General features: G+C 33.3%; 1 protein-coding gene across 3 annotated transcripts in view; it reads left to right on the forward strand.

Moving 5' to 3' along the window:
- The window catches only part of LOC107442441 (trypsin-1), a 34,717-nt gene extending 12,582 nt beyond the window's left edge, over positions 1–22,135 (forward strand). For all 3 annotated transcript variants that reach the window (XM_087153062.1, XM_043051032.3, XM_087153060.1), the window contains exons 2-8: positions 4,235–4,349; positions 6,120–6,446; positions 8,790–8,869; positions 11,953–12,038; positions 12,111–12,397; positions 17,287–17,444; positions 21,679–22,135. In XM_087153062.1, coding sequence (XP_087009188.1) covers positions 4,256–4,349; positions 6,120–6,446; positions 8,790–8,869; positions 11,953–12,038; positions 12,111–12,397; positions 17,287–17,444; positions 21,679–21,837 — 1,191 coding nt within the window. In that variant the 5' untranslated portion in view covers positions 4,235–4,255 and the 3' untranslated portion in view covers positions 21,838–22,135. The remainder of the gene's footprint in view (positions 1–4,234; positions 4,350–6,119; positions 6,447–8,789; positions 8,870–11,952; positions 12,039–12,110; positions 12,398–17,286; positions 17,445–21,678) is intronic.
- The last annotated feature ends 5,213 nt before the right edge of the window (positions 22,136–27,348 follow it).

The raw sequence follows: 27,348 nt of genomic DNA on the forward strand, positions 1-27,348 counted from the left end.
AAATACTCAAAATATGAAAATGATTAATATTTAGATGCTTTCTCAATCTACAAGAAAACATAAACTATGCGAGCATTTAAAAATATTTCCTATATTTTATAACTCAATTATTAGTTGACCGATTTTGTTCTTAATTTGTATTTTGTCCGTTGAAACGATGCAGTTTAAAATAATATGAAACTTTGTAGACCGCTTACCCTTCAAAATTATATCTACCATTATTGAATAAAATAATGCAAAAAGTTATGAATAATCTTAAAAAGTTTTTGATTTGCATTAATAAGTGATCGACCATCTCCTAATTTAACAGAGCCAATTTTATAACCGTCGTTGAACAACCGGTCCAGTGGCTTAAGACTACTCATGTTTAACTCCTTGTCATTTTGAACCCATCCCAGAAGACAAAGAAACGCCTGGATCAGTAGCCCCAGATGTTCTGATTTGTTACGGGAACATGGAGGACTTTGCGACTCGACGTGCATCAGACACCATTTACTACATGGGGAGTCTTCGGCGGGCGGGGATCAAACCCACACACTCTTGGACATGGGTCCAGTGCTCTACCGACCAGGCTATCCAGGCCTTTAAGCACTGGCGTTATAGAAATACAAATACGTTTTAAAAACAATGCAAAGAGCTTTTAGCTTTAGAACTCAAATTAGTACTATGTTATGCGCGCACGATAAAAGCCATCAACAATGACTCGAAGCAGTCAAAGATGCTCTTTTTTAGAAAGCTTAATTGAGATTTTTAAAAAAAGTATAAAGGTATTTTTTTGCAAATTAGTTAATGTCTTAGATTTTTGTAGAATTTTTTTTTTTCTTAAATATTTTTTTCGGGAAAAAAAACTATTTACCAATATTGAAATGAATTGAAGTAACATACCAAATGTTAACTGTGTAGGAATAAATAGCAGTCGAGTCATGTAGCCCTACCAACCAGGCTATACCGACCTTAACAGAGTCGATATTTCAAGAAATTGTTCCAAGAATGCTTGGTCAACAGAGCCAACATTTCAGGAACAGTGTTTAGCCGTGGTGGCTCAGGGGATCTCGCCTTCCAATGAGGTGACAGCGATAGATACGAATTAGATACCCAACCACAGTCTCGCGTGCAATATTCTCAAAAGTATAGACAGAGCATGGATCCGTCAGGCTAACCGTGAAAAGCTTACAAGGTCTTCCTCTCCATTCAACGCAAATGAGGGTTAATTCCATCCAAAGTTCACCACGAAGGCAATTTTTTCCCAAAACTTTGTACAGGAGTTCCCTTGTCTTCTGGATTGGGTTCAAAATGACAGGGCTATGAAGTTGAACTTCCTAAACTCAATGGGTCGCCTGCTTAACGAAACGACGGTTTTGAAATAAAGTAAAAACCCTTGTTCTTATAAGCAATTCTATAAGTTGACTAGAATCGAATTTCTTACTTCTCTTATTGCTATTAAACGAGGGTTCATTAATATGCATTTTTACATGGGCAATCGATTTGTAAATGTAATCCAATGTGCTGGACTCTAAGTGGATTTTAAGATACTTACTGAATAAATAAATCGTCAGTTCTAACTTGGAAAATCTTAAAATTGAGATGGGGATATTTTGTTTGAAACAATAAATATTTAATTTCAAGTTTTGAGTTTTAAATATTTCCGTTCGAAATGAAAGTAACTTTTTACAGCTCGAAAACTTAATGAAAAAAGTTCTAAATTTAATGAACGTAAAAATAAAAAATAAAAAAAAATTATTTTACACAGGAATGTAATTTTTATCATCCGTTATCTTGTCCACTTATGTTACAATCACTTGGATCTTTCATAAAAAGCATCAATCTTAAAGAGAAGGGTAAAGAGAATTAATAAGGTAAGACGAACAAACAAACAAACAGAACAATTCAAAAATAACGTCTCTGTTTTCACATCGTTGTTGTGCAATCCGAGTCCGTTAAAGTTACGATTAAAACTGTGCGTTGCGGTTTTTAAGTGACTATTTCTGCTCGGTTTTCCGACAATTGTCTGCTTCAGATGATTTACTTTAATGAATTAACAAACGATTTTAAAAGATTCATTGGCTCATCAAACAGCACATAAGAAGGTGAATACTATCCGGGTGATACGTAATTGTGGTAGTACTTGGTGTACTGGTGATACTTAATTGTGGTACCAGTGATAATAATTATTAATTGTGTTAACAGAAACCCGTGATTCCTTACGAAACATTTAAAAGTTTATTAGTGATGGGAAATGTGCAATTAATAATTATATAATTTAAAAGAAATTTAAAAATGATCAATTCACTGTCCAAGATAATTAGGTGCTTTATTTACGTCACACTTGAGCTCCACAATGGGCTATTTAAAAATTTTTTTTTTTTACTTTATTACTGTCGCTGAGCAGCCGACCCAATATAGGGCTTATGATTACTTATGTTCAACTTCGCAATCTTGTCATTTTGATCCCAATCCAGAAGACAGGGGAACTCCTGGATCACGTATTGGGAGAAATCTGCCTTAATGGAGGACTCTTTGATGGAACTAAACCGCATGTGCGTTACATGGAGAGGAAAACCACGAAAACCTCACACGGTTAGCCTGACAGCGAGGGAACTCTAACCCATAGATCGTCTGTCTACCCCTGAAGATATTTCACGTCAGTTCTGTGGTCGGTGCGAGCCGGGTGCGGAATTCGTATCAACCCACCATCGTTGGGATTCGAACCCGGTTCACCTCATTGGAAGGTGAACGCTCTATCCTCTGAGCCACCGCGGCTCACAATGGGCGATTGTCGACGGTCTGGGAAACATCCCTGACCTGCCACCTTCTTCTGCAGCCTTGGAAGCCCGACACTCTCGGTCCCTACGCAAGTGGTCACCCAACCGCTTACTGATAGCAGCCAGCGTTCTACTGTGAACAGTGTCTTTACGACGGGATTCTCCGTCTAAAGACCAAAACTAGTTTATTACGCAGTTCATCTATGCTCTCAAAAATTTTTCTTTCTCAATTGCAGTAATTTTCTATTTCAATGGTAGTAATGTTCAGTATTTTTGTTGAAACTTATATTTTACAATAGTGTGCCAAAAAATCTTTTAACAATAATTGAGGTTTTCACTGAGTGTCATAAATGTCTTGTTGTGAGATCGCGTAGAAACGGGTTATTTTTTCGATTATCTAGCAGATTAACTAGGAGCCCTGAAGCAGAATTTTTTTTTTGGGGGGGGGGGGGGGGGGCGGGCAACATACTTCTAATACTAATATCTTTTTGCAAGATACTTTTAAAAATAACAAATATAGATGTTGCTAAATTAAAGTAACAAAAGCATCAACTTCAAAGGGAAAAAAATGAAAGAAAAAAACTTTTCGATCAAATAAAATAATTTTTTCATTAAATATTTAATTTTTTTAAAAATTCTAATAGTGTGGGCCATATTCTCGCATTTTGTAGGGGTAAAACACAGTCATTATTTCCTTTTTCGCATTTTGTAAATCATCTTTTCATTAAAAAAATAAATAAATGCGTTAAATCCGTAGCAATAAATCGGACTCTTCAAAAAAGGGTTACTAAATGCGCGTTTTCATTTCGAGAGTCAGTTGCTGTCATAAATTAAAAATATTTGACTTTAAAAACCAATGTGGAAATCAATAGTAGTAACTGCATTTCATAAAATTAGATCCCAATTTTTTAATTCTTTATTTTTCATTGCTCTCAAATGATAATAGAAAAAGCATTCCCCCCCCCCACTCGGATGAGCGAGAAAGACAACTTTTGAATATAATTCTGAAGAAAAAGATAAAATCTTTCGAAAATTTCTGCAGAAAAAAAAAGTTTTTACTTCCTAAAAGAAAAATCTGCAAGAACTCGGTAAAGTTCTTCGACAATGTCGCCACGGTTCTGCCACGGGGACTATGGATACGTGCTCAAATTAGCAACAACCGAGGAACCTTCATTAATACACAAATTTTTGAACCTTAATTATACGGAAATCCTTGATTTAACGATTGATTCTGCACCTTAATGTATCACCCTAGTTAATCTGCAGATTAGTTAAGTATAGTTAATATCAATTAATTGAGTTTATCAAGATGGAACATTATATCAAGAGTTAATATCAATTAATGGATCACCCTAGTTAATCTGCAGTTTAGTTAAGTATAGTTAATATGAAAGTCTTTCAAGTGTTAGCAATAACACTGCAATTAGAAATTTAAAAAAAAAGTATTAAAACCTTATATTTTCTGTTTTCAGTATTAGGTGTAGGGGTAACCTATGGACCTGAGTACTGTAAGATATGCAGCCCTACTCTGTTGCTTTTACTGTGTGAATGCTCAGTATGCTTATTATAACCCTTTCAAGATTCAAGGTAAGAGTACTTTTTTTTCTTTTCATGGATTAATGGTAAATGAGTTTCGAGGAACATATAATTGATTTATTACAACCTAATGACCCTCTAAAGAAAGCGTTTCTATTTTTTCATTATTGTTTAAAGACTTTGTATTTTTGAATTCAAAATTCATTTCACAAGGCAGGGGTGACTCCTGAAAATTTCTTGAGTAAAATCATTAATGAAGCATTTCAAAAAATATCAATGCATTTAAATAATTGATATTTTCAAAAAATATTCTAAATTTATATGCAGTTTAATTTAAATGAATAATTATGCATAAGTTTCTTTTATCTCTCATCACATTTATTATTCTACCGTAAAAAATATTGACAAATGAAAGAGATGCCAAGTATAAATTGTAGTTCTAACATTTTTAAATAAAATACGCAAGAATTTTTATACATAAATGTGATCGATGACTTCTTGAAACTTCTGGACCTTAGATTTCTGGAAACTTCCAGATCGCAGTTAGCGAAAAACCCGGATATCCGGACTTTTTCCGGAGCACAATCATATCTGATTAGGTCTTCTAGTGCGCATGCGACAGTTCTGGTAAAATGAACCCGCGAAAAAATATAAAAACTTAAGTGAAAATAAGATTTTGTAGAAATCCGTAAGTTATAAAACGAGGAATATCATTTTATATTTGACCACAAAACAAACACTTACAATGGATGCAGACTATATATCTCTAAAGCCGATTCAAAATGCTTTATTCTACCAAAAACTACGAATTTGTGAGCGGAAAAATTTGGTAGATTATAGATTCTTATAAAATCGGCGGTAAAGAATGCAGCTTAATATTTAAAAAAATATTATTGAACTTTTATTAATTATTTAACTTATTTCAACTAAATTATATACTCGGTTCGAAACCCACCGATGTTTGATCGATACAAATCTTGCACCGACCACAGTGTGTATCCTGAGTGGTAGACGGATCATGGGTTAGAGTTTCCTTATCGTCAAGCTAACCGATCGTGGTCTTCCTCTCCATGTCACGCAAATGCGGGCTAGTTCCATCAAAACGTTCTCCACGAAGGCAATTTGCTCCCAATATTTAATCCAAGAGTTCCTTTGTCTTCTGAATTGGGTTCAAAATGACAGGGCTACGGAGTTGAACATGAGTAGTCACAAACCCATAAAATTGGGTCGGCTGTTCAACGTCGGTTATAAAATGAAATATGAAATTTAAAAAAAATTGCATAGTTAAATATAATTCATAATTTGGAAATAGCTAAAATATAATACATTTCTTCAAATTCGCATTCCATGTTTTTAGTTCGAAGGTAGTTTTAAACAGAAAACAACAGCTGTAAACAGCGTGCTTTCCCTTTTTAGCGTAAAGATGTGTAAAATAAATGCGATCATGCGCTCCAACCCTACGCGCGGAAGTTAACTTAAAAGTTCACCACTCAGGACTTGAAATTAGGAAGAGTTTCTTCTCATCACCTATCGATGCGGGAACAATTGTTATTTTCTAAAAGTAACTTCCCACATATCGAAAACTTTTCAGAACCTTTTAAGGAAAATTTTATCTTTGTTAAATATATTTTTAACGAAATGATATAAACCTTCGAACATTATTGTAGTGTGTCTACCTCTACAAAAATACAATTCACTAGAATATAAGACATGTTAACTCGTTGGGGTACCTTTTCATAACGATGACTCCTTTTGGGGAGACTCTGTAAATATCTAGATGAGTACAATTGCGAGACCACAAATGTGAATCTTTTTTTACAGATGGGAATATCTTTCATGAAAGTTACCCGGCACAAAGCTATGTACTTCAACAACACATTAGGAGGGCAGATGCTTGCAGTCAATATCCAGGATCGACTTGCATGTTTGTTCTATTGTGTATTATGGGAGGAGGAATGCCAACGGGTACATGCCCGGGCAGTTTTCTTTCCACATGCTGCGTACCACCATCTTCACCTGCGACGCAACCACCGAGACCTACTTATCGATGGTCCCCAGTGAAGACTGTACCTCCAGTACAAAACACGGTAGACAAAACGACGACTGAAGTGCCTTTTCTGACAACCCCAAAACAAAATAACGTTACCTGTAAGTACTTCTTCTTCTACAGAGAGTGTCTTCTTTAGAATTGACTCATTATAAATTTAAAAAAGAAAAAAAATGCTGATCGGGGGCGGGGTTCAAATATGATTTTAGTAAAAAATCAATTCTGATTATTTTTAAAAATTAATTTTAAATTTAAATCAGATTAAATTTTAATTCAGATTCAAGTATCAATAATGCTTACAATAATTTAAAAATAACTGAAGTACCTAATATTTCTAACTAAACTGCTTAAAATAATTATTAAATTATTACAAATGTATCATTGAAAAATTAAAAAAAATCATGGTAGTTTTTATCAAACATTTTTTCCGAAAACACATTTCTGAATTTTTAATGGCAAACTTCAGATCAGGCTGCATTCTCCTCTGTATGGATCATTGAAACATATTCTGTCTGATAAAATGCGTCATTTGAAAAAATTCAGAACTCTTATTATTTTTGACCTGAAAAGTGAGACCAAAATGTACTCATTCATATTGATTTAATATAATTTGTTTTAATATTGAGCGCAAAAATTTTTAAGTTTGTTGTTTAGTATTCAAAGGCGATTAAACGGTTTGGAGCCTTGGGAATGAGAAAATTCTTAATCGTGATAGAAATCTGAAGCACATATTTGGTTATTAAACAAATTGATAGATGGCAGCACGACAGGTATTAAAATTGAGAGCATGAAGTTTTTCTTTCTTTAAAAGTTCTATTTTTTTTAACGCTTTGCTTTATATGTTGAATGGGCAGCGGTTAGAGAAACGGATTCTGAGGTACAGCAATCTGGAATTCCGTCTCTTTTAGATCTATGTCTAAATTTAGAAAGTGTCCTCACAAGTAATTTGGCATAATTGTGATAGCATGTCTCCGGGTGATGCTCAGGAATGACGGAGACCAATAGGTCATTGTGCAAAGTAAATACAGTACCTAAGTTGAAGTAAGACAATACATATTGTAAAACCAGTATCTTATTTATTAATCATACATTTGTGTTCACGATTGGCAATCGAAATGGGCCACAGGTGACGGGGGGTTGACAGCACTTAGCATTCTGCAGCGTGTGAATATTTATAGGTTGTTTTCGAATAAGTTGCATTTCGTGTTTGTTTTTAAACAAATTAAAATATTTTTAGGATAGGAAACTATACTGCTCAGAACTGCATTAAACTTAGTTCTTGAAGAAAGCGTAGTGGAAATGTTTAGAAAATATATTTAATACTTAAAAGTGAAAAATATTATATACAACAGAAGAGGAGAAGAGGGAGGGTCCAAGACATGTAACCGGTCTTCTGGGTTGCTATCGCGAATCGAAAAGTGTTATTATTTATAATGCAATTAAATGATATTTAGTATTTTAAATAAACATTGATAATGAAATTTAAATAAAATTGATGAAAATATATGAATTATTTTTCTTTATTTTACTCGAATGGGTACTTATTTGTTATAGGGAGTAGGTCAGAGATTGTTTTTCTGAGATGACGCCAACACAAACATTAGTCCCTATAATTGATAATGGGGACCCATCACCCTGAACTTTAACATTGTGATGCATTGTTCAAATATATTGCTATTTAACAATAGATCGCAATATTTTCTTTTTCAGTTTTATTGTTTTCAAACTTATATTGCTATCAAACTTATATTATATTTCAAACTTATATTGTTTTTACGTGGGTTAATATTTTCGTTACCCAACTAAAATTGACATAATATTCGCGATTATATTATGTATAATATTGTGAATATTTATGGTATCTCTATTATTTATGCAATACAGAGATTGCTCCAACAAAATGTTACAGCAAGTAAATATTTTCGATTATGATCTTGGTTTAATGTATTCCATATCCACCACACTATTTCTTAATAAAGGCTTATATATTCACCACTTTATAACACTCATGCTAAAAAGCTATGTCTACATTTTTGTTTGTAGTTATTTACCGTTAATTTGCCATCTCTGGTCATAATATCGCGATTTTAATGTGTTGTGTTATCAATTCTTATGTGTTTGAGAACTTGGTTCCATAGCTGCCGTTGAAAATTAATTATCTTAGTGGTAGCCTTTTTGCGTATTAAATCTTAAAGCTTAACGTTTCAAAAAAAAAAAATTTTTTTTAACGACAACGACGAATCAATATTTTAAAAAAAAATTTGTGCATATGATCTGTTTGTGAATAATTATGCTTACAGATGTCTTAATAGTTTTCTTTTTTTTTTCTTTAACCTTTTTTTTAAAAGTTCTTCCAAACTTTATTGTCCTGTAAAATCTTTTTTAATGACTGTACAAGTTGCAGGTATCCTCTTTTAAAATGAAATGTTCTTACTTAATTACAGATTGTGGTTTAATTAAAGCAAAACCTCAAAGTCGAATCATTGGTGGAAACGATGCTATGTATGGAGAGTTTCCATGGCAGGTAATATTCACTTTTACTGTCAGGAACTTTATTCCTTACGGTAGTTCTCTATATTATCGATAGGTGGAGCAGCACAATAAGAGGAGCTTATTGATCGGATGATAGGAATGCATTGATTTACTCTCATTTGTGCCCTTTGAATATATTTTTTATTTAAAGTTTAAAAAAAGATTCTTTTGAAAGCTATGAAGATAAAAAAAAAAAAGTTGATTATAAAATTGATTGAAAAATTGTTTAAAAATTTGATTAAAAAAAAAAGTGTTTCTAAATGAACTCCAGTTAAATTTTCATCATTTTGTGAATCTTAAGTTCACTTAAGATATTTATTTATGAATTCTTGTTTAATAAAACTCAGATCCTTTTGCTTAAGTGCAAGTCAGTTTGAAAAAAAGAAGCTGAATATATTTTTCACTTTTTCTAGTAAAATAATTGAGCAAATTTAATCACGTAGTGAAACTAATCATTCAATATATATTCCTATAGTTAATCATTTATTATTAACTATATTTTTAATAGTTAAAATTTATTTATATAATCCCTTTTTTTTCGTATAATGAGTTATTCATTCATTTTCATTTATTCGCATTTTTTTATTGTCGCAGAACGTTAGAGTTCTTGTAGAACGATTATTAAAAAAAGTATCTTTTCTACAGAAATTTTCACGTAATATTTAAATCATTCATTTAAATAATCACTTTTTGACGCTTTGCGCCGATAGTATTTGTAAATTGATGTAATTTTTCGATTGTATTTCCGGCAGTTTTATTGATATTGATTTCACACGGATTTTAAATATCCCGATTTATTTTAAACATTATGGAAATTTCGAATCGTGCATTTGAGTATCCTTTTGAGTATTGAGTATATTTCGTGCATTTGAGTATATTTCGTAATTTTTTATTTATTTGTAAACAAAGCGCCTTTGTTCCGAGCCTAAACGATCTTTTTTTTTCTTTTAACGCAACGAACAAACTAGGGTAAACCAACCAATGAAGAAACACTACCCAGTGAAGTAACATTTCATATATATTGATTAAAAATAAGAATTTGAAAGTTTTTTCTTTAGATTGATTGGTAACAATAGCTTACTGCCAAACAATAGGCTGCAATGTTTTGGATTACCTGGTCAAATAAACTTCTCTGGAAAATTTTTTGAATTTGTTATTATCTCTGCAACACCTTGTTGCTTTGAAAAAATTATATGTTTGAAGTGGAATTAATTGCATGTAATAGTTTTCTCACTTTGAAAAAGAGAATTCAAAATATAGTTATTGACGTTACGTTTTATTTTTTTTTAAGCATCATAACATAATAAAGTGCTGAGATAGGAGGGTGTTTATTGACTCGATGAAAACCCAGTGAAGGAACAAGTGTTCCTTTACTGGGTTTTTTTTTCTGAGTTAATGAAAATAAAAGATAAACTCTAATTTTCTTGTACATTTAGTGATGTTCCGCATCAAAAGTATGTTAAAAATACGAAAAACAACTTCAAACCAGTGAGGGAACAGGCATGTTCCTTTACTGGACATAGATTTCCCAGTGAATGAACAGTATGTGCTAATATGTTGACACTTTAATTTTCAATTCATGATTACAAAAAAAAAAGTTAACATTTTCAAAGTATTTATATGTTATAATTTCAAGAATAGGCTTGTTTTAAAATATTTGTATGGCTTATAAATTCATAAAGAGCATTAAAAGATAACCAAAATTAAGTGTTCCTTTACTGGGTGCTCATTCACTGGCAAAAGCTGTTCCTTCACTTGGTCTTCTTACTACTTATTTGAACCTCCAAAACTTTAAAACAATATTATGTAAGTCCTCTAAATTTTTTTTTGCATAATTTGCAATTAGTAACAAATATGTTGACACTGTCATTTAACTAAAATAACGAATTTTGAAATTAATATGATTTTTTAAAAGGCAAGCGAATCTTAAGTGTTCCTTCACTGGTTAGCTTACCCTATATCATTTTTTTTAATTAAGAATAAAAATAAAGTGCAGAATTGTTTAAAAATATTCACTACTGTTTCGATCCTACCGCTTAAACTGTATTAAAGACGAAATTTAACGTAAACAAACTCGGGACGTTAAAAAAAAGTCATGCTATGACGTCATGCAAGAGTCCAAGACTTTCAGTAGGATTTGTTTTTTTTAGATTAAATGGTGAATAAGCAAAAATTCTTGATTTCATTTCAAAAGGTTGGCAACCAATTTATGCTTTTACAGCAGTTTGGCGACAATAATGTAGTGATTTTTATTCGTATGATGTATTTTTAAAAAAAAATTAATTCAATCTTTATTTTAATTTCTAATCTCAAGATTTCCGTTAACAATTTCCAAAATCGATTTTTACTAAATGTTGCATTAATTTTATTATGCTATATCACTCTAGTTAAGATTATTCCCCTAAAATATAAAAATAAGATTCTGTTCTTTTTAACAAGTGCAGAAACTTCAACTCCTCCTTGATTTGAAATTTTTCTAGTGGTAGCGAGGGAAATGTTTTAATAAATTAGAATTATAATTCAGAATAAATTATAATTATTTTTAATTATGATTCTATAATTTAATAAATTATAATTAAAATAATGAATAATAATTAAAATAAAAATTTTGTCTATCACTAAACAGAGTTAGTAGTTTTATAACTGTCCCTAAACAGCCGACTCAATTTTTGGGCGACGAGTACAAATGTTCAACTCCGTAGCCTTGTCATTTTGAAAGCAAACCAGAAGACAAGGGAACTCCTGTATTGGGAAAAATTTGCCTTCGTGGAGGACTTTTTGATGGAACTAAACCGCATTTGCGTTACATGGAGAGGCAAACCACGAAAACCTCCCACAGTTAACCTCTAGCCCATGAACCGTTTGCCACTGAGGACATTTTACGTCAGCACTGAGGTCGGTGCTAACCGGGTGAGGAATTTGTATCGACCCGCCATCGCTGAGATACGAACCCGGTTCACCTCATTAGGGGGCCAACGCTCTATCACCTGCAGACACCATCGCTCCATATTAGTTAGAATCTATGCAAGTAAAAAAAAATATCACAATCTCTACAAACTTTTTCTTTCTTTGTAGGCACATATAAAACTGAAACGCCAACAGTGTGGTGGAGTACTTTTAAATAAATACTACGTTTTGACCGCTGCGCATTGCATCTATCAGTGAGTATTTTGTCTACCTTTCAGTTGTATGTTGGAAGAAAAAAATTTATTTCATTCATTTTTTTTTTGTAGAGTTCGACTACCGGATATTAGTATCCAGTTAGGGGTCTATGACATTCAGGATCATTCGAGGCAGGAGAATGCTCCCCAAACTTTCGCCGTCGTCGAAAAGAAAATTCATCCGAAATTCCAGTACCAGGCGGCTCATCCTGACAGATTCGACGTGGCTCTTTTAAAACTCGACAAGCCTGTTCGATACCAAGAAAATATCTTGCCCATCTGCCTGCCGAGAAAAGATGCCAATTTTCAGGGCCGCAAAGGACTCATCACTGGATGGGGAAAAACAGAAGCTGGACTTAGTAAGAAACAATTTTTAATCTCACTTTGCAAATTATTTCTTGACTACTTAGCACAGGGGTGGCGAGCCTTTATACACCAACGTGCCATTTTCTCTAAAAAAAAAAATTGCTTAATGAGGTCCTAGACGTGCCGTCAAATAATTTTGACTTCGTGATTATTGGGAAAATAATTATACTAAATAATATCAACTCACAACTCTTTATTTACATTGAAAAAAAAAACATTTTGCAATGTCTCAGTTATACGCGTATTTCAACTTGAAGTAACATCAGTGTGACTTCTGTTGTTGCAGATTAGATGACCAATTTTTTATATTAGGTTGTAAGATCTTTGTTCAAGCAGGACTGTTGATTTTTTTTTTGCTAGTTATTTATTGTTAGCTTGTTTTTTTTACGGTTATTAATTGTTTTTTTAGCATTTTAAATTTTTTTTAATAATTTTTTATTATTTTGTTTGTTTTTTGTGAATTTTAATTTAATTGTTACATATGCCTCATAGCGTAATAACATTTGTGCAATAACAATTCATAGTGTAACAACAATTGTGATCGGTGGAGTGTACAAAATATTGCGTCGAGTGCCATTGGTTCGCCATCCCTGACTTAGCAAGTTTAACACTTAATATAAAACCTATTTCTACCGTAGTCGGTCAAATGAGCAGACTTAATCTTTCTTCATTGAATGCATGAAATATGGATGGTTGGAAGGCACTAAAAAAACTTCATCATAATTAAACGAAATTGTGTATTGCCCATTTTTTATGTATTACAACACACAAAGAATCATTGCTCAACGCAATTTTAACATATACAGGGTGTTTCCATTTTACTTTTTTCCGCAAACATATCTCTTCTAATTATTATTATTTCAATAATTCTTATAATTATAAGAATATATGAGATTTACAATTATTATAGAGAATATATGAGATTTATAATTATTTTTATAATCTATTATATATAATTCTCTTACGTGGCTCCCAAATTTTGGCTGTATTTCTTTACCGCCGGTGGCAACGTTTGCTTTGTTTTGAAAACACCAAAGCATTCTGCCTTTTAATGATGTGTTTCTGATCTAATATATATAATTCTCTTACGTGGCTCCCAAATTTTGACTGAAGTATTTCGTACAACTAAATAAGATTCTTTTCACAACAGTTAAATATTTACTTTATTTTCTTCATTCATAGAGAAAACAGTCGGCAAAGGATTCTGTTAGGTTAAAAAACATTTCGCTAAAAAAATAACGAATTCTAAAAGAAATAAAAATAAAAATGCTGTTGCCAGCCATAGAATTATTTGAAAGTTAACTTAGCAACATAAATCAAAATGACATAGAAGCGCAACTAGATCAAAATTATGATACCTGAGCGCCTGACGTAACAAATCCTTCAATTCTGTGTATCGCCAAATGCCCAAATTAACAATTGTGTTCTTAAAGAAATTCTATGAAAAGTTTTAAATAAAAAACCTACTTCTACAACCGCTTCTTGAAGAACTTGGCTCATTGATTAAAAATATTGTTTTAATTTTACAGTAGTAACTTTACTTCTACTTTCATTATTGCTATGACCCTCTTTCATTACATTTTGCAACTTCATGCTAAATTTGAGGAATTTATGTTGTTTTGTGGATGAATACTGACATTTAGAAATGTGTACATAAAAAAATAATATTTAGAGGTTAAGAGTTGCCTCAGAAAAATTTGAATTGTTGACATTGAACTTAACAATGAAAACAATCGTTTCTGTGAAAAATTGAATTGAAGACATCAAAACTAAAAATATTGTGTTTCAACTTAACGATACTACCTTAATTTATACTTTAGAATTGCCTCGGAGAAATTTGAATTGTTAGCAATGACTTAAACAAAAAGCTTTATTTTAACTGACAAATACTATATTGTGATTTTAACTTTTTCTATGACTATACTCATTTTCTTACTCTTTTCTTTGTTTTTTATACATTTTATTTTTTTGTGATAAAATAAAAAACTTATAGTTGCTCTGCTTCTGAACACTGATGAAAACACAAAATGATGGGCTTCATCAACAATCAGTGGACTGATCGTTAAGACACGGTTCCCAGCAGATCACCGAAGTCAAGCATCACTGGCTACGGTCAGTGTGCGGGTGGGTGACCACTTGGATCAGTCTGCGTAGGGACCGAGGGTGTGCGGTATTGTTCCTCGTTAAACTGTGCTACCGTAAAGTGCTCGACTTCGCGCGCAGGTCAACGGGCTGCCGAAGCGGGGGTGCCATCCCTTCCGCAGAGGATCAAAATTGTGATGGCATGTCTTCGGATCATCCTCCGGGATGTTTCCTAGACCGTCGCCAATAGCCCATTGTGCAGCTCTAGTGCGACGTAAAGTAACAACAACAGCAACAACATCATCAACAATCAAAAATATATACATTTATTTTACAAATTCCATATTATTAAGGTGGCGCCCTTCAGAGAATTAAAAATACAAAATTATCTTCATCAAAGCCGATACTTTACATCCGGCGTTCAGTGGCAGACTACTATTTCATATTGTTTTACAACACATGGTTTTAGCCCTCTGGTGTGAAGGACTTTAAAACAAAACTTACAACAGTTACTTTTCTCAACAACTGAAATTTAGAATAGTGTGATTAAGAAAAATATGTGAACTGCTTGCAATTTCAAATTAATATTGAAATGTACAGGTTTAGAATTTTCTACAGGGAAAAGTTTTCGGAACTTCAGTAGTCAAAAAAGTATACAAAAACTAGACGTTAAGAACATATCCAATGAGCGAGCAATCCGAAATGAACTGTGAAAGCAGTTCCGGGGGTTGGTGAGCTGCAGCGAGCAGGGGGCGAAGCCTCCTAGTTAATATTTTTTCTCGGAATTTATGCTGTCTCGATTGTTTCGACATTTTTCTGGGTAAAAACGAACAGTTAGTTAGAAATGAAGTAAAGCTACCAACATAAAATATAAGCAACTTACCAAACCATTTAGTTTTTGTCACTTTTTCTCATCGAACGTTGAACACGCATCACAACGTCATTTCTGATCGGATAGCCTTATAAAGCAATCCATTGTTCTCCCGGTCAAATGACGGGTAGAAATTGGTATACGACACGTATTATTCGAAACAAACATGGCATGTCTTCGATGTCTTGTGATGGCATGTCTTCGGATCATCCTCCGGGATGTTTCCCAGACCGTCGCCAATAGCCCATTGTGCAGCTCTAGTGCGACGTAAATTAACAACAACAACAATCGAAACAAACAAGAAAATAAATAATAGGATATTAACTGTATATATAATTATTAGAAGAAGGGATGAAGTCAAAAAAGATCATTTGACCGGTATGTTTCGTGTTAAGCAATTGTGGTCGCTAAAAATCGATGAACGTTTAGAACCAACAGTTTTATAACACTGCTCCGAAAATCACCTCGTAGTGAAAGTTTCGAGACAAAATTATAAAACGCCCAACATATTTAAAATTACAATTAAGAGTAAAAGTTTTACACATAACATAAAGTGGATAACTATTACATTGCTCTTATAGGCATTGAATAATAACAAGATTATAATTTCAAAAAAATATTGAAGGAATAAATATAAAATATTCAGAATTTAAGCTCTAAACGAAAGGAAAAATATAAGTAAGAGCTTTTTGGCCTGAAAGGAGTGAGCAGCAGCATGGTCATAGATGCTTATACCACGACTGGTAGTACGATGTTTGATTACTGATACTGCATTTTCTCCAATCGTTCTTTGACGGTACAAAATCCACTTACGTGTAATATTCCAAAGAGAAATGGTTTGGTTGTGTGGTGCGGAGAGAGGGGGGGGGGTCACAATCCGCTCTAAATTGAGGTAACGTCAGTCTTCGGCTCATTAGACTGTTCTCATTAATGTAGATTTTAATGAGATTGTTTCTACCACAACAAAAATATAATTTCAATTCACTAGTATATAAGACACAATTGTATGGAGGGGTACCTTCCCATAGATGAAGGTTGACGGGGTCGATGTGATTATCCCTACATGGGTGACCAGAACGTGATAAGAACACGCCTATCTTAACAGAAACTCCCACTTCGATTTGAACACGCCTACTTCGATGGATGGTCCACATTGAACAGTTGACTTGTGACTGCGACATGATCCACCTCCTCGTGCTGTTGCTACTCAGTCTCGATCACACACAACGTTAGCTTGTATACACTCGACTGCTCATGGCAACACACGACCGTGAACTTAAGACTGCTCTCACGATCAGCATTTAAAAGTACGGCGATCAGCTCCCCCTGCTTCTCACAAAAGACAGTAATGAATCCACTAGTGGTATCTGTTGATCGAATTCAATCACAAATAAATTTCTGGTGGGGGAGCACTGTAGTGTATCTACCACTATAAAAATACAATTCCCTAGTATATAGGTATGGTGGGGGTACCTTTTCATAGATGAAGGTTGATCACTTCACAGGCTCTCAATAGTGTAGATTTTAATGAGATCTCACAGAAGCCCCTCAACATTTTTCTCTTTCAGTATTTAATCTCGTATGGCCTACGAATCATAACACTAATTGAGAGAAATATTATTCAAAACAAATTATTCATGGTGTATTTAGTTAATATACGTAAATTATAATCTAATTCAACATTTTCCATTGGACTATCCATTTTCCGCGCTTTTTTTGTGAAAATTCATTTCATTTAAACTTATTTTCTCCACCCCTGCAGATAAATTATTCAAAAGTTCATTTGCAATGCCGTTCCAGCTGGTGATGTTTTTAAAATATTTGCAAATTTACCCCAAAAAATTCTTCAAGTTTTTAAATGTCTGTTTTATAAAAATCGTTTTCTGCATTTAGTCGTCATTCAAAGTGGATGATTATTTGTGTTTTAAGGTAACAGGTATGGAACTCGTTTGCTTCAGAAAGTGGATGTCCCCATCATATCGAATGAGCAATGTGAAGATTGGCACGAGGAGAAAGGAATCGAAATTGTCATATCTCCCGAGATGATGTGTGCAGGATACGAGGACGGAAAAAAGGACGCATGCGTGGTATGTTCTCTCGCTTTTACAATCTTACTTTTACGGAGGCTGGTGGGTAGGGTCCAAGAGAGAGGTCGCGGGTTCGATTGCCGCCGGCCGAAGAATGGTGACTGATGCACGTTAAATCTGTCGAGTCGCAAAGTGCTCCACGTTCCCAAAGCAAACCATATCTCTGCACTGTGGGTCAGAAGAATATGATCTTTGGCCAAAAGTAAAAAATAAATTTTTTCCAACTAAAATATATGTAGGCAGTTTTAATATATCCCAAATTAAGTATTCATAAATATTCCAAACATTATTATTTACTTTTTGGACCGACAAGAGTTCAATTTAATGAAAAATATGTTTAAAAAATTGCTTTAAATGTAACTTTTATATTTTTTATTTCTTAAATATATATAGGAATTTCACCTTACTGTTCCATTTTTATCAAAGTAATTATTCTGAAATTATAGTAAAATTTCTCTATGTGTTGGATTAGTTAATACTCTTGACAAACTTATAGTTTATATCTTATCATTTGACATTTTACAATGTTTGGATGACTTTCGAAAATGAGTTCCAAAAAGTTCCACGAGGTAATTAGCTAAACTTTTTTTTGTTGTCTTCTTTGAAGTTTCTTCTTTAGAAAAAACCTGCCCCCATTTTGCCCGTATTGCAAAGGTGGACTAAATAAACCGAAAAACAAAAATCATGTTCTTTTTCTTCATGTTTTCGCGTTATTTTGTAATTCGCGTTATTTTATAATATTTCTTCGGACATTTAATTCATTTTCAATGTAAAATAACAAAAATTATTATATTTTCATTGCTATATTTAATTATTTAGGCGAACTATATTATTTTTTTTACTTTTGCTCGCCATATTTCAGCAACCATTTTGTTTTTTTGGGTATTTTTAGTGTATTTTAAAATTTCAACTATAAATTCAATTTACTTGCACATTAAAACCCCTAAATACAAATTTTATCTGAATACTAATTTTGGTCATGAAACCTTGGATGAACCTCCACTGTGCTCTGGGGGTAATGATCCAGGAGTTCCCTTGTGATCTGGATTGGGTTCAAAATGACAAGGCTACGGAGTTGAACATGAGTAGTCGTCCAAGCCAAGAATTGGGTCGGCTGTTCAACGACGATTATAAAATAGAAAAAATGAAATCTTGCTTTTAAGAGACAGTCAGAAAATAGATTTCCATATTGTTCACATGCTAGAAAGTATTAACTTTCGAAACGTTATCAAAAAGAAAATATCAGTACTTCAATGATATCAAAACGAAAGCATGGATACTATATTTGTATTGAAATTTACACACGAGGTTAAAACGGGTCTGAGGCACATTCATATAAAATACATAAATAATTACAGATACCCTACAACTTTTCATAAAAACACTCAAATTTTAACCGTAACTTATGATTGAATACTTAAATTCTAACTTGTGGGTGAGTTGCAATAAACTTAATTCAATGAAGAGAAAGATTATTTAAAAAAAAAACAGCTTTCGTAATGCTTTTTGTAATTTTCAGCTCGCTTTTTAATAAAATGCTTCATTTAACTTAGTTCTGAGATAAATATTGAGTACAAATGTTGAAAATAAATTTCTTGTAAGTTTTTTTTCAACTTTCTTGACGCACTATAAAAACAGAATAGTTTTTTAAACTGAAAGTACTGATTCAGTTTGAAATGTTGTTCATAATTTCGTTAAATATGTTTGTGGGAGAGCTCACTCATCCCAATGCTTTTGCACCCATCAGCTGTCTTAAAATATCCTCAGAAGATCGTGGGTCCCCGTCAAGATAGCGATGACATTTCATGGTCTCCGTAAAACGCATCTGCGAGTTAGATCTATCAAAAAAGTGACTCATGAAAACCAGTTTATCTTAGTACTTGATACAAACGTTCCTTTGTCTTCTAGGTTGAATTCAAAATGACAAGGATACAGAGTTGCAAACCTATAAAAAGGCCGACTGCTCAACGCCGTTTATAAAATAAAATATAGGAGTGCTTGAAATTGTTAAACCAAAAAAGTTTTTAAGTATTCGTAAAATGTACTTTTTTTACTTACAAGTTAGCTTTCCGTTTTATATCCGTATTTACTGTCATTGAACGTTTCAGTTTTACGAAAACTTTATCCTATTTTTCAAATAAATAATCCGTCAAAATAACGTATACTACACAGTAAAATGTTTTTTAGCAAAATGTAAGTAATGTAGGCTTTTTTTATGTATATCGAAACTTTTCGGGTTTTTTTTTTTTTTTTAAATTCAACATTTTTGTTTTGCGAACTCTTGAATTTGTTTTAACGTACGGTTGAAGAAAATAAAAAAGATAGTACTCATTCTTAAACAAGTGAAAAGCGTTTGATGAAATATACTTTAAATGAACGAAATTTGTTTACGTTTACGACTATTCAGTTTTACGCAAATTATAAGATGTCTAAGCTAGAATTTATAGGTTAAGTATACATATTTTTCGATGCAAAATCAGAGCCTGACAAGGGCAAGAGCATACGAGGCATTTATTCCGGGCCCCACATCAGAAGGGGGGCCCCCAAATCAATATAAAAACTTACGTATCCTTCTTTAATGAACATTTTTAAACAAAATATGAGCGCAGTGTAAAATCCGTCAGTTTTATGTTAGATTTTTATTCATCTATCGTATGAACACAATAAATCTATATTTGGTAAATCCATGACTTTCTAGTGCGGAATTCAACAAAATTTTCGCAATCACGATTAACATATTTAGCCAATCAAATGCCTGTATTTTTACAAATTGCAAAATACCGCTTGTTTACAAAAAAACAGGCTTTTGATTGGCTTAAGTGAGCCATCGTCATGGCTAAAGTTTAGCTGAATTCCGCTCTAATGTCAGCAAAGATTTGAATGTTTCACAGCTAGATGTTAACAATCAGAAAACTGCCATCGGCATGATGGACATAGAATTGTTAGATATTTCGTCTGACATTGGAGAGGGGGGACTTTATAGCTATTTCAGAGTCTAGTTTATTTTATTCTTATACACCGAAGAGCCATTACATTATGACCACCCTGCTAATAACATGTAGGACCACGTTTAGCCCTCAAAACTGCTAGCACCCGCCTTTACATTGATTCCACAAGGTGCTGATAAGTAGTCTGAGGTATCTGGTACCAAGCGCTCACCAACTGGTCCTGCAATTCCCTCACATTGCGAGGGAATAGCGTGTCAGCATGAATTTGGTTTTCCAAGTAGGACAAAATTCTCTATTGGATAAAGGTCAGATGAATTTGGGGGGCAAGACACTAGTTGAAAGTCACTGGAATGTTCCTCGACGATTCAACCCGTATGACATGGTGCATTATCCTGTTGGCAAACACCATCCCCCGCAGGAAAAACTGTGGCCATGAATGGGTGAACCTGGTCTGCAACTATATTCAAGTAGCTTACTGACGTCAGGGATTGTTCTATGAGGATTATGGGTCCTAATGTGCCCCATGAAAACATTGTTCCTGGGTGAGAAACCGGAAAAAAATGGGAGAGCCCATTGTTATAGATGGAGAGTGGTCATAATGTAATGACTCTTCGGTGTATATGTATAATGAGGTGAAAAAAAATTTTTTTTCTAAAGAAGTTTTTGTCCCGGACCCCAATTAGGCTAAGTCGGGCCCTGCGTAAATTTTATATTTTTCTGCTACATTTGTGCTGTTAAAGTGAAGTTACTGAGACTTAAGAGTTTATCCATCCGAGTTGAGTTTAAGGGATGTTTATTAGCTTTAACCCCTTCCCTTGCCAACTTTTTTGAAGAAAAAAAAATTCACAAAATCGACCTATTTTTTTATTTCATTAATAAATTCAAGGAACTGAAACAAAACAAAATGCACAAGTTTTAAGTTGAGATTTTTTATATGTTTAATAAAACATTTTAATCACCATCAAATTACTATCCAGAGGTATCTCGGGCAAAAGTTAAGTATCAGTCTTTATAATATAGTTTTTAAAAGTGATGATTTCCAAACACCACTGAAGTAATACGATAGCACAAAACGCGTGTTCAAAAATAAAACTCGGAAAACTTCCAATCTCAGCAGATAATTATTTATTTTTTTTGCTTCCGGCCGAGTAATAAAGCAAAACGTACTGACACATTCTATTTCGCCCGAGTATTCTCGGGATGATCAATATCTGCAACGAGTTAACTCGGTACAATGACGGTTCATACCCAAAGTGGATATTGAAAGGCTAATTTCCATTTTTCAGGGTGATTCTGGTGGTCCCCTGATAGTCTCTGTTCATGGACGATGGGTAGTGGTCGGACTTGTATCTGCTGGATTTGGATGTGCACAAAGTAAACAACCTGGAATTTACCATAGGGTACCCCACACAGTGGAATGGCTTCGAGATAACATCACTTCATAGTCACTTCTACAAGAATTTTTATGACTGTGCCATTTTTTTTTATGACAGCATTTCTATACTCCTTTAAGAAGGACATGTTTTTAACTATTCATTTTTAATATTCACTGAACGAACGATTTTACACTCCCTGGCCCCCCGCACTCTAAGAGATTTTATGTAAAATCTTAATTATCAGGTGATTACTCTATACAGCTTTGATGTTTTGACGTGACTGTTTGTTTATGTTTTTGTATCAATGGGTTAACATTGTAATGCAATACAGTAAAAATAAATAAAAATAGGAAGTATATGAAAAATCTCCAGCATAAAAAACCATAACATGCGTGTTTAACTATAAAAGTATGGCCTATAAACGCGTGCAAATCATTTCATTATTAAAACACTACAGTGGGTCTAATTTAGGTTAATTATTGTAATATGCTAATATAATACCTGATATAATAATTATTCTATATTTGTGCAATATATAGTCTAATGTATATTATATATTGTCTCGTCAAACCCATTGATACAAGAACGTGAGCAAGTGCAAATAGTGGCATAAGAAGCTGTATAGAGTATCACCTGATAAATAAGATTTTACGTGGAATCTCTTAGAGTGAGTCTAAATAATTTGACTGTATGTGTGAGTGAAGCAGTTCTTTTTCTTGGGGGTCCTGAAAGTGGCATTTGAAAAAGAAGTTAGACAGACTCTAGGGATTTGCTGATGAAAGAAACTTCATTCGCTATGAAGAACGTTTTACTCATTCTGTAAAAAAAAAAAATTCAATTTTTTTAGGCATTTTTTTCCTGTAATTTCATTGTGTTTTCATATTGCAAATGTTGATCATTTGAAAATGATGCGTATGTATAAAAAAAAAATTTTTTTTTAAATAAAGAGATTTTAATATCTTTAAAGCTTTTTCATTCTTGAACTATTTTGAGTGAGTATTTGTTTCTGATTTATAAATGCTGGACGTGTCGCCAATTTTTTTTTCTTTGGAGAGAAATGTTTTTGATTACAAAATTAAAAATATGATACAGAGAACTCATTGCACATTAGACATAGCTGGGGAAAAAATGAAACTTTGAAATTTCAAATATAGTTTTAACCTTATTTAGAAAATGTAAGCTTTAAATTTTTTTACTGTTATTCATAAAATTCGTCAAAATTAATGTTCATCAGTTAGAAATGGCAGAATAATATGCCGAGCACTAAATGAGATTAAATTCTTTTATAATTTTCCTTACATTTTTTAAAAAATTCCAATTTTTTACTCATTAATGGAAAATAGTACAAAATACTTTCAACTTTGATTGACATAAATGATGGATTAAAAACTTCATTGCATTCTGTTCTGTAGTTTTTGCGAATCTTTACGCGGAAGCAAAAAAATTAAAGTTTGATATGAATAAATTTACTTTTCAAAAAAGTTAACGTACTTAAATTAAATAATCTCTTTTTTGTTTAAGGCTGAGTTCACTAAAGATTTAAAAAAAAAAAATAAACAATGGAATTCATTTAAATCTCATATTCTACTCCTGGATCAAGTTTTGGGAGAAATTTGTCTTCATGGAAGACGTTTTGAAAGAACTAACCCGCATTTGCGTTTTATGGAGAAAAATTGGTACACCTTCCACGGTTAGCCTGACGGGAAGGGGGCTCTAACTCATGATCCTTCCACTACTTGGGATATTTTACGTTCTCAGTCGCTGAGCCGGGTGTAAAATTCATATCGAAAAGCCATTGCTGCGTTTCGAACCCAGGTCCACTGATTGGGACGCGAGCTCTCTGTCATTTGAGCCACCACGACTTCGGATAATATGTGACCCAGGTTTGAATCCAGCGGTTTGAACTTCTGTCAAATTCTGCTCCCGGTTCACAACGACCACAGTGCTAACGTAAAATATCCTCTGTGGTTGACGGATCATGGGTTAAGTACTCTTGCAGTAGTCCTAAAAATGGGAAGTTTTCGTCGTTTTACGCTCCGTCTAACGCTAATGAGAGTTAGTTTCTAATAGTGCTAATAATTTATCCCAATATCCAAAAGGTTATTTTTCCTAATAGTTGTTCCGGGTGTTCCTTTGTCCTCCGGGTTCGATTCAAAATTAAGCTACTATGGAGTTGAAGATTGGTAGTCGTAAAATCAAAATTGGATCGGCTGTTCTACATATAAAAAAAGTTATATCATGACAATTTAAAAATGAATGAAATTATATCAGAAATTTTGCATTAAACCTCTACTTAGAATTCAGTAGTAAACCACTCTGATATTTTGAAGAGGGTCATAGAAGACTGTAGATATTAGAAAATTTAGAAAAGAGCTACGAAATTATTAGCGTTGCATGAAACCTAATAAATTTGTTTCAAATACTTCCAAAAGTTTCAAAACCAAGACGGAACACAACTATGGAATTATCTTTAGCTAAATAAATTTCATAATTGCAGGCAAGTTTTTTTTTTAATTCGCATAAAAAATTTTCGGGATAGGACGCAATACACAAAAAGTTAAATGATCATCAAGAGGTACGCTCTCCTGACCAAACTATGAGGACCCTATTTCCCGGTCCTATGTTTTGGGGAGATAGAAATTTTAAAACGTTGGAAAAAAAAGTAAGTTTATTCAGAGAAAGTACGTCTCTGATTTCGCAACTTAAAATATCATTGCACTAATTAATCAGCCTATTTGAGGTCGCACCCTCGAATTATTAAGATAGTGTCCTAAAACGTGAAGATCCGAGCATTCAGTCGAAAGTTATTCAGGATGGTTCGGTATTTTTTGCGCTCTATAAAACAGAAGAGGAATCTGAAAAATGAATGGACTAGGACGAAAAAGCTAAAGTAGATATAATTTTATACTTTCGGAGTTAAATCAAGTGAATTTGAAAGAAAGCTTCTCTTAAAAATCCAAGAAAAAAAAAGTGACTGAAATTTGGACATCGATTCTATTCTGTCCACATTCGAATCTAACCTACGCCGGATGTGGTAGAGAAGTAATGCAGCAGTTATCGTGAATGAGTGGAGTCAAAAGAATGAGCGAAATATTGGATAGATCCGATTCATTTGTTCGTTGTTATATTTATTCGAGATTTTAATATCTTCTGAGGATAGATTAGGAGAAACATCAGCGTTCGGAATACCGATTCAATGCGTACTTGATCTTGGGGGAGGGGACAATCGATGTAGGGCCTGTCGGACAAATGTATACCGGGCAGTGACGCTTCACTAGACCCAGTATATACTATTTCGGACATTCATCAAAGCGACTATGTGATTGTCAACATCCACCGATTTCGGTCATTCACAGTAACACTAACGAATCGGCGTTTTAAAAAGTCTTATTTTCCGTAAAGCTCCAAAAACTGATTAAAATGACCGTCGAAAAAACTGATCCGCTGACTGTTATTATAAACACTCTGAAAAGGATACAAAAAGAAATAAGAAACTTATTGCTTATCATCCAGCATAAAACTAAAAATGTGGAGTTAGGTTTATGAATTCTCGAACTTTTTTGCCTCCCCCTCTCCTGTACTCTAAAGGAGAAACTCAATGGGCATGCTGACGTGGAAATGACAGGTGCTGGAAAATACTGTCACCATTTTTTCAGAATCCTCAGCCCCCCAAGCGACTGCCCCTTCACTCGCGTTTTCAAAATGTCACAAAAAGAGAGCACATTATTTAATAAGACGACGTATCACAACGCAAGAGTACTGCAACGAGGGTAAGTCAACCGACCTTTTTAAGAGTGAGCAAACTAAATAGAGCGTTTTTCACAGTTTCAAATGAGAAAGAAATATAATTATGAAAACAAAAGGAAACGCATTTATGAGGTGCGCAGAGGCTCTCTCTTTACGCATGAGTGATTCAGTTACTGTGTTACAAGTGTGACCTACCTTTTTGCTTTGTTTCAATGTCAAGCACTTGGTTGAGCATCTCGCATCTTCTTTTCATGCACTCAAATCCCGTTAGAGTGAGCTACCGGATACAGTGACCGAAATGTTCGCTCTGCTCTACACATATAATATATTTTGTGTATAGAGTGAACCAAATGAAGAGAGGAGAGTATATGAACTCTCTTCGACTGATATTTTTTTCTTCATTTTTTTCGGTCATTTTGAAATGTCTACATAAAATACATATATATCGATTATTAAAACCATCCTATTGTGTGGAATGTAGCCATAAGCATTCTTGTTTGCATCTCCCTCCATTTTTTGTACGCAAGACGAAGAGCGATAAAAGTGAACACATTTGTTTTTTTAATCATTTTTGCATTTATTTTTATGGATCATTTATTTAAATGATGTGTCATGAAGGGAAACAGTTCGGAAAAATGGTTTGCAGTGCTGATAAACGGAACTTCCGGTTATAGTGAACCGAAATGTTGTTTCCTGGAAGGTTCACTATAGCGGGGTTATAGCTCTCTCCCAGAGCCGGATTATACCTTCCGTAGGCCCTAGGCATAGCCGTTTTTGGGCCCTCCCCTCCTTCCCCCACTCCTCCCCTCTTTTCAAAATATATGCTAAAATTTTCTTGCATATTTTTTTTTTTACATTTTTATTAATATGGATTTTAACTTACGAATTTGTTTATCGAACTTTATCTGCAATACCGACAAGTGTAATGCATAAAGTAAGAGAAAAAAGAAAGGTACTCCTAACTTTAAAGAGAAAAAAAAAATGGTAGAAATATAACATTTAAAAGAATAAAAAAATTTACAAGTTTAGACAAGAAAAACAAGTTTAAAAAATACAAAATTCTCATATTTATTTTTTAAAAATAATTACGATTCCTAAATTAACTTATATAAACAAAACCAATGATTAAATAACGCAATATATTTCATACTTAATTAAACGGGAGGGGGGGGGGACGATAAAATAAAAGGAAAACTTATTAATCTAAATAAAAACACTTGAAAATTATCGAACCGAAACGATAGTTAAAAAAGGCATAACACTAGCATAAATATTAAAACCCGGAACAAGGCAAGATCAACGGAATTTTAAAAAAAAAAAACCTAATGATAAAATTTATGAATAAAAAGAATTTATTGAGTGCGAAATTTATCGTGAAAAGAAAAAAAAATCAAACGTAGTGGAATCAGAAAAACAAAACTGTTTTTCTGATTCCACTACGTTTGATTTTTTTTTTAAATTTTTTTCTCCCAAGTTTTTCGTAGGCCCCTGAATTTCGTAGGCCCTAGGCACGTGCCTAGTGTGCCTATAGGTTAATCCGGCCCTGCTCTCTCCACAAAATATAATATGTGTGTATAACAAGGCACGTTTCGTTCGCTCTATCCGGGAGTTCACGATAAACCATGTTCACTATAACGGAGTTTGGATTGTCACATAATAATTTGTCTCTTTATCATTTAATTTAAAAATAATTAAAAATTTAGTTATCCCAGATTTGTTAAATGCCATAAATATAGGGACCGACTCATAATTTACCAGCTTTGAAAAAATATCACTAAACAGTAAATGATCGGTGGTTCAGTCTAATGAACGCAAGATATTTAAAAAACAAAC

Source organism: Parasteatoda tepidariorum, chromosome 1, assembly GCF_982258835.1.
Source record: "Parasteatoda tepidariorum strain Cologne lab strain chromosome 1, Ptep-v5.0, whole genome shotgun sequence".
Classification (NCBI taxonomy): domain Eukaryota; kingdom Metazoa; phylum Arthropoda; class Arachnida; order Araneae; family Theridiidae; genus Parasteatoda; species Parasteatoda tepidariorum.